Raw genomic sequence first — 14,920 nt, 5'->3', positions numbered from 1 at the left:
TGGAACTCGGCTTTCTCTCGGGGGGCTATCATTTCATTCTACTTGTCAGTCGTGTGGACTGCACAACATACCTATGTACTGGAACATGGGACTTTTGACTACATTCATGTGCCATTCCTGTGTGGAGCATGCTGCTCTGGAGGGCAGACATTTCTGCAATCCGTCAACCACTCTGAATGCAGAACGCAGATTTCGGAGTGCGGTAGACAGGTCTGTACTGAGAGGCAGAAACCAGCCCGCAGCCTTGACAAGGTCAGCATCTTTCCCCGCTCATGGCCAAATGTCCCCCAGTCCTTTCTCCTTACATATCTGGAGACAGCCAAGCACAAACAGACATGTGTTTGCTTTTCTGAGCGGGCTTTGCCAACATCCCAGCAGATCCAATGAGGTCCTAGAGTCCAGCAGGAGTGCTGTTTTCTCTCTTACACAAAGAATGGGATGATGTCCCTACCCGCTTCCCTCCCCAGAATCTTTTTCTAAATCTAATGAAAGGAAAACTACATACTGTTTAGAAAAATCAAATCTCCCAAGAAGGAAACACTGAGACAGCAAACTTCAGCCAGCTGTTTAGATACCTTTGTGCCTGGATATATGCAGTGGTGTGCATATATATGTGTTCAAGTGTGTGTGTGTGTGTGTGTGTGTGTGTGTGTGTGTGTGTGTGCATGAAGAAGGTAAACTTCAGCTGCCATTCTCAGGAATACTGTCTACATTTTTTTATTTTTTTTCTGAGAGGGTCTCTCATTGGCTTGAAGTTTACCAGTGAAACCCAGAGACCCTCCTGCCTCTACTTCCTCTGTGTTGGGATCACAGGGGTGTGCCAAGTTGTCCAGCATCTTGTGAGTTCTGGTCACTGACGTCAGGCAAGCACTTTATCAAGCAAGCTCACTCCCAAGCCTGAGACAATCAGTTTGTCTTGTCTATTTGATAGTACATGCCTTAGGGCATCGATGAAGCAAATCTTTGGATGTGCTTGTGAGGGTGTCCACAGAGAGGATTCACCTCGGAGGGAAGACACACTCTCACCATGGATACGGGGTTCCATGGGATGGGGATCACAGACTAAATAAAAAAAATGGAAAGTGGAGCAGGGGAGATGGCTTAGCTGTTAAAGGCACTTGCTTGCAAAGCCTTGGTTAGATTCTCCGTTGTCCATGTAAAGCCAGATGCACAAAATAGCACATGCTTCGGGAGTTTGTTTTAGTGGAAGGAGACCCTGATGCACCCATTCTCTCCCTCCCCCTCTCTGTGTCCTTCTCTTTCTCAAATAAATAAATATTTGTTTTCTTTTTGTAAAAAGGGAAAAGGGAAAAAAAATCCAACTATATGCCCCATACCCCTTGACTCTGCTTCCTGCTCTGCCAAGATATGAACAAGCAGGTTCACGCTCTTGCTACCACAGCCATAAGCTTCTCCTGAAGTCAAGCCTCCCTTCCCCATCATGATGGATTGGATCTCATTAAGCTGTGAGCTAACATAAAGCCTTCTCATCTTATCTGCTTTTTCCTTTGTCGTGTTTGTGTCTGCAAACATGCATGATGATATATATGTGTAAGTATGTGGGGAGTCCAAGTTTCAGTGGTGGGTTCCTTCTCTTTCTAGCTCTGAGACAGGGTCTCTCTACCTGGAGCTCATCAATTTGGTGGGACTAGCTGATCAGCACATCCCAGACATCCTCCTGTCTCTGCTTCCTTAGGACTTGGGATAACTTGGGCAAACCATACTGACCGGCTTCCTGAAAGCTACTCGAGATCTGAAGTCAGGTCTTCATGTTCTCTGTGCAAGTGTTTTAGTAACTGAGCCCCAGTCCCCTTCCTCTGTTAGGTTGCTTCTTGTCCATTCTTTGGTAAGAGTTGTAAGAAAAGGAACAGATACAGTTATATACTTAAGTTTTCTCTTCTCCTCAAATGTCCCTTTCCCTTCTCCCCATGGCTTCATTTCTCACTCATCAATGGCAGCTCCTTCCTTTTAACCATCTGTGCACTATGGAATACAAAGACCCAGGTACTGGTCTCCATTTAAATATTCCAGTACTCAATAGAAGCAATGTTTTCTTTTCAGATACTATCCTGAGTGAGCCATTAGATCACTCTGAGTTAAGCCTGAGAAGGAACCTAGAGGACTTCCGGTCCAGGAGACACACCTGGCTCCCACTCAGTAGGCAGCATGCATGCCGACCGTGGAAGGAGCTCCCTCTACCACGAGAACTCTCACACAAGAGAATCTTAAAACAGGAAACAGATCTGGGTGGAGGGAGAAAGTTGAGAAGTAAATATTGTTGCAGTGGATTTAATTGTAAAACAGACTTCAGTTAGTGACAAAGGGTCACCCAGTGTGCATTACTTTTAGTAATCAGATGTTGATGGTTTAATAAGGCAATGAGATAAATGCCACTCTAAGAAAGGTGATTTATTTATAGCCACAACACACTCATCAGCACAGGAAGTTACCTGACGTAAGAGAAATGGTTGATTCTTGTAATTCTCAACGTTCTATACTAACATCCAATTTTCTAAAAATGAGATAATTTTAAACATGATTTAACATTTATTTAGATAGCCGATTAACAAGCATTTATTGAGTGTTTACTGTGCAGGAAACTATTTTCAGTGCCAATTCTTTAGTTCACTTAATAAACAAATATATAACTATCCCAGTATTATGATGTCTGTGTGAGGATACCAAAGCTCATAAAGCTTAAGTTGTCCAATTCATAAGTTTTCCAATTCAACATAAGCTAGGCATGTTTCCTAGCTCAATGAACCAGCCAAGACCCCACACCATAAGTCATCAACTAGTTCATTCTTGCCAGATGCAGTCATTTTGTTTCTTGGCCTTAGATAGCCTAAGTACATTTATGTTTTAATATCACTTTAGCCCCCACTCTGATGATGAAAACTCAGGCCATTGCTAATATTCCTTATGCCAGAAACAAGACTGTTAGAAGGCAGAGAGTGATGGCACAAACTCCATGTTTCCATGACATCGTTTAGCTCATTTTTCCATGCTTAATAAAACAAAGTGGTGGGTGGCCCAGGCACTCTCCTTTTTCCATAAAATGGATGCAGCCACAGACATCTCATTTTAACTTAAATGGTGTAGGCTCAGATATAAGGCATGGTACACTCTTGGGATGTGATATTGTATCATTGAGTGGAAGTCATAACAAGGAAAATTCCAAGAAGACAAACATACACACACACACACACATCCTCTGTTGCTTAACAAGATAATGTGCTAACCATACGTGTAAACACGAGGCTGAAACTGTGTTGGTCTGGCAGTGGGAGAGATCCAACAAACATTGCTGAAGTCCTGAGTTACAGCTGAGGGTAAGGGCTATTCCACCCTGTTCTCTTTCTTTCAAAGCTCAAGAATCTTGCATGCTTTAACATCTGGAAAAGTACTCAGATTTTCCAGACATGCATTCCTTTTGGCCACAGAGAGATGATGCTGGGCCTCGGTGAGGGGACCAAGTTAGTGTTTGTACTCTACACGTGAGGGCTTCATTTCTCCATGAAGGTGGTGGATGCCTTCAATGGCCTCCTCTGCAGGCCTTGGCACGGGTTGTCTTTGTTCTTCCTGTGTTGGCTCAGTCTGTGCTGGGTCATATATTCACTTGGCAGTATGTGCCAAATGCTACCTCATGACTTGGTCAGAAGAGCCTGGATTTGTTGTGTATCAGGCATATTGCTATAATTTATAGAACACTGAGAAAATGAACTCAGGAAAACCCCAAGGTGTATAAATTATAAGTAAATAGAGGGATTTGCAAAATATGGTCCCATGTTCTCTTGTGTGTAGTAAGGGGGGAAATGTGTGTTTGAGTCTAAAAAGAGAAAGAAATGTTGGATTGTTAGGAGTGATCTGAAAATATCCTTTCCAGAAGATAAAATAGCAAAATCCAAATTTGCAAAGCAGTCTCTGGTTCACTGAGTCCAGGAAATAATGTTACTACAATTATTTCCCTGATATTTAATATGCACAGGTTTATTTCAATTTAATCTCTAAAGGGTCTAACATGTTTAATGAACATATTCTATAATAAGGATGGCAATAATGATGTATAATATGTCATATTCTACATTATTTTTCACATACATTTTTCATTGACATCCCCCCGTCACCAAGCAGTGTTAAGTTCAGTGTCTGAGACATCCAGGAGACTTACCAGACTACTCCTGTCTACGTTCTTTCCCTGCCTTACATTCTCTTTAGAGTGCTTCTCTCTCTCTCTCTCTCTGTCACACACACACACACACACACACACACACACACACACACACACACACACTTTCTCTCTCTAATAGAGCTAGAAAGTTTGGAAGATAAGACTAAGATAAATGTAATTATTGCCTACATTCAAATTCTAGTATTACAAGTCACATTTTTGCACTTGGGAGTGCTGGAATGTGGCACCAATGGGAAATCTAGCAAGGAAGAAATAGTTTGAATATTTCTGAAAAACATTTTTTGCCACTAAAGAACAGAATGGCTATTAGTCATTCATGCACAACACATATCCACTTCTCTGTCTGCATGTCATCATATTTTAGTAGACAGCTATCTCCATATTATTGCTATATTTCTTCAAGTCAGCACTTGACCATGGTGCTCAAAATTGTTCCCAAAGCCAATCAGACCATAGCTGAAGTCAGCAAGCCATAAAAGAAAGAGAAGTAAAGCAAAAAGAGTTTCTTTAAAGAAGGGATTTGATTGTCCAGAGTTGTAAGATGCCACAGGAAGTAGAATTTTTTCTTTCATGACAATCTCTCTCTCTTTCTCTCTCCCCTCTCCTCATCTACCTCTATCTGCATTTCTATTTCTAGCTGTCAATTACACATGCCTTTGTGGATTTCTGAGGAAAAGCCCTGTCTTTGAAGAACACGGCTTCCCGAAAGACTTACAGATCATAACAAAAGCTCGACCCCCAAAGCTGCTATGCATTAGAAAGCTCGCACTTGGATAATAGAAATATTTAGCCTCAGGTGACTGAGAGCACTTACTGTTGGTTGCATAACGTATGGCGGGTGGGGCATCCATGAAGTACTCTGGACCTATGCATCAAATAGCATTTATTAGCACAAAGCAATCACAGAGAGAACTCGGTTCTTGTGTTCGGCGGAGACACGCTAGGTCAATGAGAAAGGAGAGTCCATCTGACTTCCTGGTTAGTTCATACGCAAGACCAAGAATCAACAGGGGATTCTTGGCTCTGATTAAATTTGGTCCTTGAGACATAGTGAAACGTAAAGCAACTCCCCATTTCCAGTGGCTGCTTTCAGGGACCCCTGGACCATGGTGGACCCTGAAGCCATGGCTTGAGATCTTAGTTAAGCACGACAGGCTCAGGAGACCTCAAATACTAGTTACAGGACAGCACCCAGCAATGCCCATGGGAATCCTGAAGGAAGCAAGAGCTCGCTGCCAAGACCTCCCTCCCACACGCTGTCATCACCTGTAAGTTCAGTTGCTAAGGTGACCTGAACTTAGAGTTACCTAGACAATAAAATCTGTGCTACGCATAATAAAACAGAGGATCTGAGGGAATGCCTTGTGTTGAGGCCAAGTTAAACACGTACACGTCTGTGGCTTTCTTTTCCTCCTCTCATGACAATTGGGATGGTGAATAGAAATGTGTATGTCAGCCAGCCCACACTTCTTAGATGTCTCGTATGTCAGCCATGTGACAAAGTCAGCCCATGTAAGCTGGTCAGCACATAGAAAACCAGAAGATTTGGCTATTTTCAAATTACTCACACGAACAAAATTGCCAATACAATATGTGTTTAAAAAAATGGGGTGCTAAGTAAGAACCCACATGGGAAATTGCTTTGATCTCATTTGAAAGAATGGTGTTGAAGATAAATCTCACCAATGAGCCCGCCCAAGTCAACTTGCTTTGCTGTGGATATTTTATTCATATCACTGAAGTGCTCAAAATGTTCCATTCAGTAGCTCAATGGGTGGTCTTGGCTCAATCAGGGGCCAAGATTAAAAAAATAATAATAATACATGCACACATGAACACACATACACACACACACACACACACACACGCACACGCACACCCCCCAGTGCCTTCAGGAAGAACAAAACTTGAGCAGCACCTGCGCACAACCACACAGGTCCCAAAGACAGGCATTTAAGAAATCAGACCTTCTAGGAGCCCCTAATTCAGTTTAAACAAAAATCTATCCCACTGGCTCATGACCTATGAGTTGTTTTAAGATTCTAAGTGAATGACAGATAATAACAAAAACAACATGTTTTGGTGGGAATCCATGCTTAAAGGAAAAAAGCATGTCTCCTGAAGTCTGTTGCTGGGACAGAAGAGACACCTTTTACAAAGGATGTGGAGACTAGATAGGGTGAAAACTCAGAATTAGTAGTAACCAGCAGAATCACTCTCACCCATTGCAAACTACACACACACACACACACACACACACACACACACACACACACAAACATCTTTTCCATAAGACAGAAAAAAAATAAAACAACTCATGTATGCACACGTTTGTAGTTTGTTCCTCATCTCTCTCCATAGTTTTTTTTAGACACTGAGTACTTTCTCTATGTAAGTTGTGTAGGCATTTTCTTATCAGAATCTGAAGAATTCTAAAGACTTCATTAGGAAAAGAGAAGGCAGTAAGGAGCTCCAAGGAGGAAGACAAGCACTGTTTCTTTGGGGGAGGAGTGTGAGGATTTCAATCCACCTGTGAGCTTGGAACTCATTGGCTAGAATAGATAGTATTGGGACATAGAGCAAGGCTTGGATTTCCTTGCATGGTTTCATCATGTGGGGCCTCTGAGGTTGCTTCTGATCTCTCTGGGTCTGAGAAAAAAGCTAAGAACAGGGGGAGCGATCACTGTTTTCTTTTCTTTTTACCATTATGATAATTGTGACTACTGGGAAGATAGTTTAACATCTGTCTGTGTACCTTTGCCAATAAAACCATGACAAAAATGATATGATCATATTCCCCTAGTGTGGCATACATAAAGGAACATCTAGAAGGTTACTATAATGAGGAAAGATACCACAAGAAACACACATGACCAAAATAGCAGACAATAGACAAAATAATTTCCCAGTGGCAAAAGAGCTATGCTAATATTATCAGGAAAGTAGCATCATCATAAAATCTCCGCAGGAAGAATGAAAGTATGTTGGATTTTTATTATTCAGTGAATTGATACAAACAGGCCCTGAAAGTGTAGGCTAATTGGTAAATGAAACATTATCATATTAAGGTGTGACTACCGTGTATCGGAACAGTTTGTCTTTTCATTGCACCATGTCTTTTTTTTTTTTTTTTTTTTTTTTTGTCTCACAATCGTGTTACTGGCAAGGAAGATCTCTCCCGAGGAGCCGCCAAGTCAGACGTACCTGGTATGTGGACACAGGGGAGGCAGCGATGAATGGCGTGATAGATGTCTGTGGGATCATGCGGTTGGTTGCAAGACTGTACGGTGAAGAATAAAATCTGCAAACAGAAAACAACAAAAACAGAAGATTTGTGAAGTGGCCTCATGCCTCTCATCCACTGCTCTACTCCAGGTGCGTCTTGGAAAGACAGAGTTCTTCTGCTTTTCCACTGACTATCAGCAGGAGCACCTGGGGAATTTAGAGTATCTGATGCCACGAAGGCAAATAAATCAGCCACACTACATGCCAGCATCAAGGCATCTAGTTGAAGTGACTGCACAGAAATCTCTCTTAAGCCAAGTGGTGTTACGGCATCAATAACCATGAGGAGGAGAAAAGGCCCTGAGAATCAAACTTAGGAAAAGGCGAGGTTGTTCTAGAGCTCTCTGAAGAAAGCAGCAAGGAAAATTAAGCCGGTGGGATGTCATGAACGCAATGGACACCTTGTGTCTGGCAGCCAATGTGACACAGCACTCCTCCTCCCTGCTCTATCCCTTACGGCGTTCCGCTCCTTCTCCTGTGGCATTCCCTAAGCCTTGAAGGGAATGACAGAGATGTTCCATTTAGTGCTGAGCCCTTCAAAAACGTCTTATTCCTAGCAGTGTAATGAGATTCGCGTCTCACCAGTAGTTGCTGTCATTACCTGCATCAGACCTGTGCAATATTGGCTCCATCAACATTTTGACATGGGTGATGAAGGAGGGGAAATGCCAACATTGAAATAAAAGAGGGACTGGGTGAAAAGAAGAAGCGATTCAGTAAAAGGATTCAGCAGAAGGAGGGTGGCATGAAGGGGACAAAAGAAGACAATGTGAGAGGATTATTATCAAGATCCATTATGTACATGTATGGAAACTATCAATAAAATGTTGAAAAAGAAGTAATTAAAAAAAAAAAGAACTGGGCATGTTGGCACACACCTTTAATCCCAGCACTCTGGAAGCTGAGTTTGGAGGATCACTGTGAATTTGAGGCCAGGGTGGACTGCAGAGTGAATTCCAAGTTAGCCTGGATTAGATGAGACTCTGCTTCCAAAAAAAAAAAAAAAGCTCCAAGCTTTGTAAATATATATGATATTACACCAACGTGGATCACATCTATCTCTGTTTAGGCGATAAGGATCTGTTTCTGGAAGTTTCTAGAATAAATTGTGTCAGAGTTCATGCCTCTTACAGAGAACACTTTCTCTATGAAAAGAAAAGAGAACAACTAGTGATTGGAATTGGAGCTTTCCAGATTCATGTAAGGAACTATGGAGACAATGGACCCATGTGATGTGCTCTAAGAAACTGTGAGGGCCAATGAACAGCTTAGTTCCCTTGAATTCTTCATCGAACAATTATAAAATGACCCTAGGTGAGAGTAAGAATTCATCAATCTGAGGCGAGAAGGTTCTGGAGATCTACAAAGGGTAACTCCTGGATATGAAAGCCAGTGACATGCCACTCTCTCAACAGCCCCTATCTGAGACTGCACAAAGTGTCCTCTGATCAAATGTTTTAGTAGAATTTTACATCATGTTTCCTCCTCCTTAGCTCTGTGTGAGAGGCCAGAATGGCCAGGCATGGAACAATCAAAATAAGGTCACCAGAGGTAGATTGTTCCCCTCCTGTTAGGACAGACTGGGGAAAATTCAGGTCAGAGATAAAGACATCATTTTACTTTGATATACTTTGGAAAAGTCAATGACAGTGTACGTTATTTTTTTAAAGTTAGTAAAACAAAGTCTTCATTAAGCCTCAGGAGTCACTGACATTTGGAACAGAGAATTCCATGGGTTACATTAGAAGGAAGCATTTCAGGACACTTAATGAATCTATGAAAACTGAAACTTCAGGTTGCCAAGACTCAAGTAACAAATGATTCTAGAAATGGGGCCTCATATTCTTGATGGCGCGCGCGTGTGCGTGTGTGTGTGTGTGTGTGTGTGTGTGCGTGTGTGTGTGATCTGCGGCATATGCACATGTATGTGTCCATGAACGGCGCCGTACACCTGCCTGTGGCAGGGTGCCTTTGTCTGTGATGGCAGGTGTGGTATCCTGTTCCATCGCTCTTCCGCCTTCTTCTTCTTCCTTTTTTTTTTTTAAGCTGAGCTCACTCACTGGTCTTGGAGCTTACCATTCCTTCAAGGCACCAGAAATTCTCTTATCGCTGCTCTCTTATAGGACTGGGGTTATCGATGCCTATGTCCATGCCCAGCTGTTTACGTGGGTCCTGGGATCAAACTCAAGGCGTCTCTCGTATCTCCTCAGAATTTCATGCTTGTGCAGGAAGTGATCTGAAGCAGTGAGTCGCCTCTCCACCCCAGGACTTATAATTGTTAATTTATTTTATTTAACCCTTACCAAGTTATTTTATGAAGCCATATACTTTTGGTTTTAAAATATTTTAAGTAAAAAGTTGTTCGTTATATATTATGTTCTAATTACCTGTGCCCACCAAACCATTTAATTTATAACTGTGAATTTTTTTGTTGTTGCTGTTGTTAAAAAGATGTTACTGAAAGGCATGGTAGTACACACATTGAATCCCAGAACTTGGAAGACAGAGGTAGGAAGATCAATCAGTTTGAGTCTAACATGGAACTAAAAAAAGTTAGTTCCATGTCAGCCTAGGCTACAGTGATAACCTACCTCAAAAAGAAAAAAAAAAAAAAGAAACATAGCTGAAGAAATTGCTTAGCGGGTTAAGGTGCTTGCTTGCAACACCTGAGAACCTAGGTTCGATTCTTCAGTGCCCATGAAGGCCAGATGCACAGGTGGCCCAAGTGTCTAGACTTGGTTTGCAGCACATAGAAGCCATAGGGTGCCCGTTCTCTCTCGTAAATAAATAAATAAATAAATAAATAAATAAATAAATAAATACTTTTTTAAAAGGGAAAAAAAGCAAAATGGCAACAACATAAAAGATGTGTCTTTAGCATCAACTAGGATGGAAAACAAAAGAGACAATGAGGAGTTGTAGCAAAGTCGAAGAGAAGAAGGGTAAGCCATTGACAGAAAGAGGGTAAGCCAGTGACAGCTGGAAAGAGTGTAAAATGATGTGACCAGCAGGTTTCAGTAGTCACTTACTAAGATAAACATGAATATTTCCCATGATCCAGCAACCCCTTTTTTCTTACCCCCCAAAAGATGGAAACCTTATACAAAACCAATCTTCAAGCAACTGATAGAGGCTTTATCATACTTGTCTAAAATTGGAAATAACCCAAATGCCACTAAACTTAGTAAACTATGGTACATCCATACAATGGAACACTATTAACCATGAATAGCAAACAAATTATTTTTGTTTTCTTTAAAAATTGGGTTCCAGAACCCTTTATGACTACCAAAAGTCAAGGATATTCTATAGCCTTACATAAAACACTGTAATAAGCCAGGAGTGGTGGCGCATGTCTGTAATCCCAGCACTCAGAAGGAAGAGGTAGAAGGATCGCCATGAGTTCAAGACCACCCTAAAACTACACAGTGAATTCCAGGTTACCCCGAGCTAGAATGAGACTTTGCCTTGAAAAAACAAATTAAAAAAAAAAACCACTGTAATATTTCCATATAATCTTTACACACCCTCTGGTGTATTTAAAATGAACTATTATTTACATATAAAATCCAATTCAACGCAAATGTCTGTGGACATACAATAAATGACAATGAAAAAAAGAATTAAGACTTTCACTTCTTTCTTCAAACTGTTTTCATTTCAGTTGGTTAAGTCCAGGCATGTGGAATCAAACCTTGGATGACTGAATGTAATTAATGGTACAGTAGGTGCAATGGATTTCAAGGGGTTCTATTACAAGTTGGTGAAGCCCAATCAGGAGAGACACACGATATGGATCAGAAAATAGAAAGGCTGGGGGTGAATGAAGGGGTTAGTTCTAAGGGGATATGAGGTAATTTAATGAAGGAATGAAATGCAATATCTGACTGCTGTCTTGCTTTCAGAATTATGTGTGCTTGTCAAAAACATGGTTTTACTTTATATAAAGCAAAAATGTATTCCTCATAGAAGATATATTTAAGCATAGATTACTGTATATTATTCCAAATTGTCTTTTGCTTTGATTTTTTATTAATATTTTATTTATGAGAGAGAGGGAGGAGAGAGAGAGAAAGTATGGACTAACCAAGGCTTCCTTACACTGCAGATGAATTCCCGATGCATACATCACTTTGTGTGTCTGGCTTTATGTGGGTACCAGACATTTGCATTGAATTGGATTTTATATGTAAACAATAGTTCATTTTAAATATACCAGAGGGTGTGTAAAGATTATATGGAAATATTACAGTGTTTCTTTTATTTGTTTTTTCGAGGTAGAGTCTCACTCTAGCTCAGGCTGACCTGGAATTCACTGTGTAGTCCCAGGGTGGCCTTGAACTCATGGCGATCCTCCTACCTCTGCCTCCCGAGTGCTGGGAATCAAAAACACCTTTACCCACCTAGCCATCACTCCATCCTGGTGTGTGTGTGTGTGTGTGTGTGTGTGTGTGTGTACCTCTACTTATCTGTGCACGTGTGTGTACACGTTTGTGATGTGGGAGAGCGCAAGGGTGAAGGTGCACACATCCCATGACACACGTGTGCAGATCAGAGGACGACGTTTGGTTCTTTCCTTCCCTTTCCACTTCATTCAAGCCAGGCCCTCTCTCTTTCTCTCTGGATTCTCTGCCTCCTGCTTTTGGCTGTGCTCCCCCCTGGACAGTCTCCTGGCTCTGTCTCTCATCTTGCTGTCAGCATCAGTGTGCTGGGATCGACAGAAGTCCATCACACTTCTGGAATATTCCATGGGAGTCTAGTGTTGAATTTGAAGACCAGTTGAACCCTGAGGGCTTTATTCACTGTGCCATCTTCCCAGCCCTATTGTTTTTTTTTTTTTTTTTTTTTTTTTTTGTGAACCAGGGTCTGTTGTTTTTAACCTTGGACGACCTTGAGCTCTCTATGTATCAGAGGCTGGACTTGAACTCTTTATACTTCTCTCCACCTCCTGACTCCTGGAATTATATAGGCTGGACTACCATGCCTAGAAGGAAACATTTTTTTTTAAAGAGAAAACTCTCACTATTTCACCAGACTTGGCTCATACACAAAGCAATTCTCCTGTCTCAGCCTCGTGAGTTCTAGAATTACAGGTGTGTGCCACCACATGCAGCTCAAAGTTATAGTTATAACCAAGACCTTTGTTATATATGAAAACAGCTTGATTTCTGCTTCAAAAATACTTAAATTATTTTAAATTTTTATTTACTCCCAAGGGAGACAGAGAGAGAGAGAGAGAGAGAGGTGGGGGGGTGAATATGGGTATGCCAGGGCCTCCTGCCACTGTAAAACAAACAACAAAAAAACCCTCCATATGTATGTACCACTTTGGGCATGTGGCCCTGTGCAGGTACTGGGAAATCAAACGTAGGCCATCAGGCTTTGCAAGCACATGTGTCTTTGAGTGCTGAACCATCTCTCCAGCCCTTAACAAAATTGTTGAGTGTTTACTATGTGCAGTGAGGATGGGAAAGACTCTAAGACATCTTTCAAAGTTTCCCTTTTGTATATTCAAGTTTTACCCAACTTTTGGGCTGATGAGCCCAAAAGTTCGTCAAAACTTTCCACTGATGTAAACCTATATTGAACTCCTTGCATTGGCCTAACAGGGTACTGCCTGCATGTGGCTTTTGCCCTATCCCACTGGCCCAGCCAGCTCAGATCGGAGCTCACTGCCTCTCCTCCCCATGTTCCCAGGAGTCCTCACCCCCATCTGACAACACAGCACACCCCCCCACCTCGAACGCTCCCTTTCCAGCCTTTGTGAAACTCCCTCTTCCTCATCTCGGCTCTCACACAACTATCCTGTTTAGAGTGCGAAAGTTGCAACTGCCATCTCTATCCCACCCCCATTTCCCATTTTTCCCATTAATTGTGGGTAAATTTGGGCCAAGTCCTACCAGAGTGTGCATATAGATGTCAGAGAACACCCTTGGGTTGTTTGTCCTTCTCCTTCCAACTTTCTTTAGATCCCAGTATGGTGGTGAATACCTTTAATCCCAATACCCTGGGGGGGTGAGGTACCAGGATTGCCATGAGTTCGAAGCTAAGCCTGAGCTACAGAGTGAGTTCCAGGTTATCTTGGGGTCTAGTATGACCCTGCCTTGGAAAAGAAATGAGGAAAGGGTCTCTCTTGGTATTCTTTTCTTTTTACATGTGTGCATGGATTCTGTGTGGTATAGTGTGTGGTGTATTCATGTCTGGATGCATATGTGCATGCCCCATGTGCACACACACACATGTCTGTGTGCACATGTATGTTTGTGAAGTCTAGTGGAGAAGGCCACGTATCCTTCTCTGATTGCTCATCTGTGTATTTCCTTGAGATGGAGTTTCTCCCTCAACCCAGAGTTATTGCCCGACAGCAAGACCCAGAGATTCTCTCTTCTCGGCCTCCTGGGGACTGGAATTACTGACATGCGTGGTCATGCACAGCTGTTCATACAGTCTGAGGCAATCACCATGCTCTCTGGTGTGAGAGGCCCTCACACTTAAGTGGCAGGCACTCTTGACAACTGAGTTATTACACAGTTAGGAAGTTACCTTTGCCTTGAGGCAGACCAGTCTAGTTTACCTCTGAGCTTTGAGATCAGCCTGATTCCATCTCCATTGCCACAGGCACATTGGGATCACAGATGTTTCCACCACTATAAGTGGGGCCTGCAGATTGACCTTGGGCTAGCAGGCTTGCAAAGCGAGGCTGTTAGCCATGGAGCTATCTCTCTAGGCCTTCTCCCTTATTTTTTCTCATCCTTATAACTTCCTGAAGCCCACATTTAAAAATGCATTGATGGGGCTGGAGAAATGGCTTAGTGCTTAAGGAGCTTGCCTGCAAAGCCTAAGGACCCATGTTCGAATCTCCAGGTCCCACATAAGCCAGATGCACATGGTGGTGTATGCATCTGGAGTTTGTTTGCAGTGGCTAGAGGCCCTGGTTTGTCCATTCTCTCTCTCTGTCTCTCTCCCACACACACCCATCTCTCTCTGTCTCAAATAAATAAATAAATAAACAAATAAATAAAAATAAATCTTATACAAAAAAATTCAAGAATGCATGGATACATACTGTGGATTACTTGTGCACTTCTGCCCCTGTAGTTCATCTGCTGAGATCTCTTCATTTGTTTATTTGATGGTTGCTTATTTGTTTGTTTGTTTGTTTTTTGAGGCCAAGGCTGGCCTCACATTCCCTGAGATTCTTTTACCTCAGCTTCCCAAACTCTAGGATTAAAGGCATGCACCACCATGCCTGCCTTGGAAAACTTGACTTTCATTTTTGGAATGCTTGTGTTTGCTTTTTCTTTTTCTTTCAAGGAAGGGTCTCCTTCCAGCACAAGAGGACTTGGAATTCAGTATGTTGTCTCAGACTGGCCTGGAATGCACAGTGATCCTCCTACCTCTGCCTCCTGAGTGCTGAGATTAAAGGTGTTGACCAACATATCT

The 14,920-nt window shown here is 42.1% G+C and overlaps 1 protein-coding gene across 7 annotated transcripts in view; it reads right to left on the bottom strand.

Moving 5' to 3' along the window:
* Rbms3 (RNA binding motif single stranded interacting protein 3) overlaps window positions 1–14,920 on the bottom strand; it is a 1,479,068-nt gene that overhangs the window by 97,951 nt on the left and 1,366,197 nt on the right. For 5 of the 7 annotated variants that reach the window (XM_045136303.1, XM_045136304.1, XM_004662084.2 and 2 more), the window contains 2 exons: window positions 7,397–7,493; window positions 5,007–5,057 (listed from right to left, as the gene is read on the bottom strand). In XM_045136303.1, the coding sequence (XP_044992238.1) occupies window positions 5,007–5,057; window positions 7,397–7,493 (148 nt within the window). The remainder of the gene's footprint in view (window positions 1–5,006; window positions 5,058–7,396; window positions 7,494–14,920) is intronic. The other 2 variants (XM_004662088.3, XM_045136307.1) reach the window with 1 other exon arrangement.

The sequence above is a fragment of the Jaculus jaculus genome, chromosome 17, assembly GCF_020740685.1.
Source record: "Jaculus jaculus isolate mJacJac1 chromosome 17, mJacJac1.mat.Y.cur, whole genome shotgun sequence".
NCBI classification, from domain to species: domain Eukaryota; kingdom Metazoa; phylum Chordata; class Mammalia; order Rodentia; family Dipodidae; genus Jaculus; species Jaculus jaculus.
Note: the sequence above shows the minus strand (reverse complement) of the source record. Positions and strands in the feature narration are given on the sequence as shown.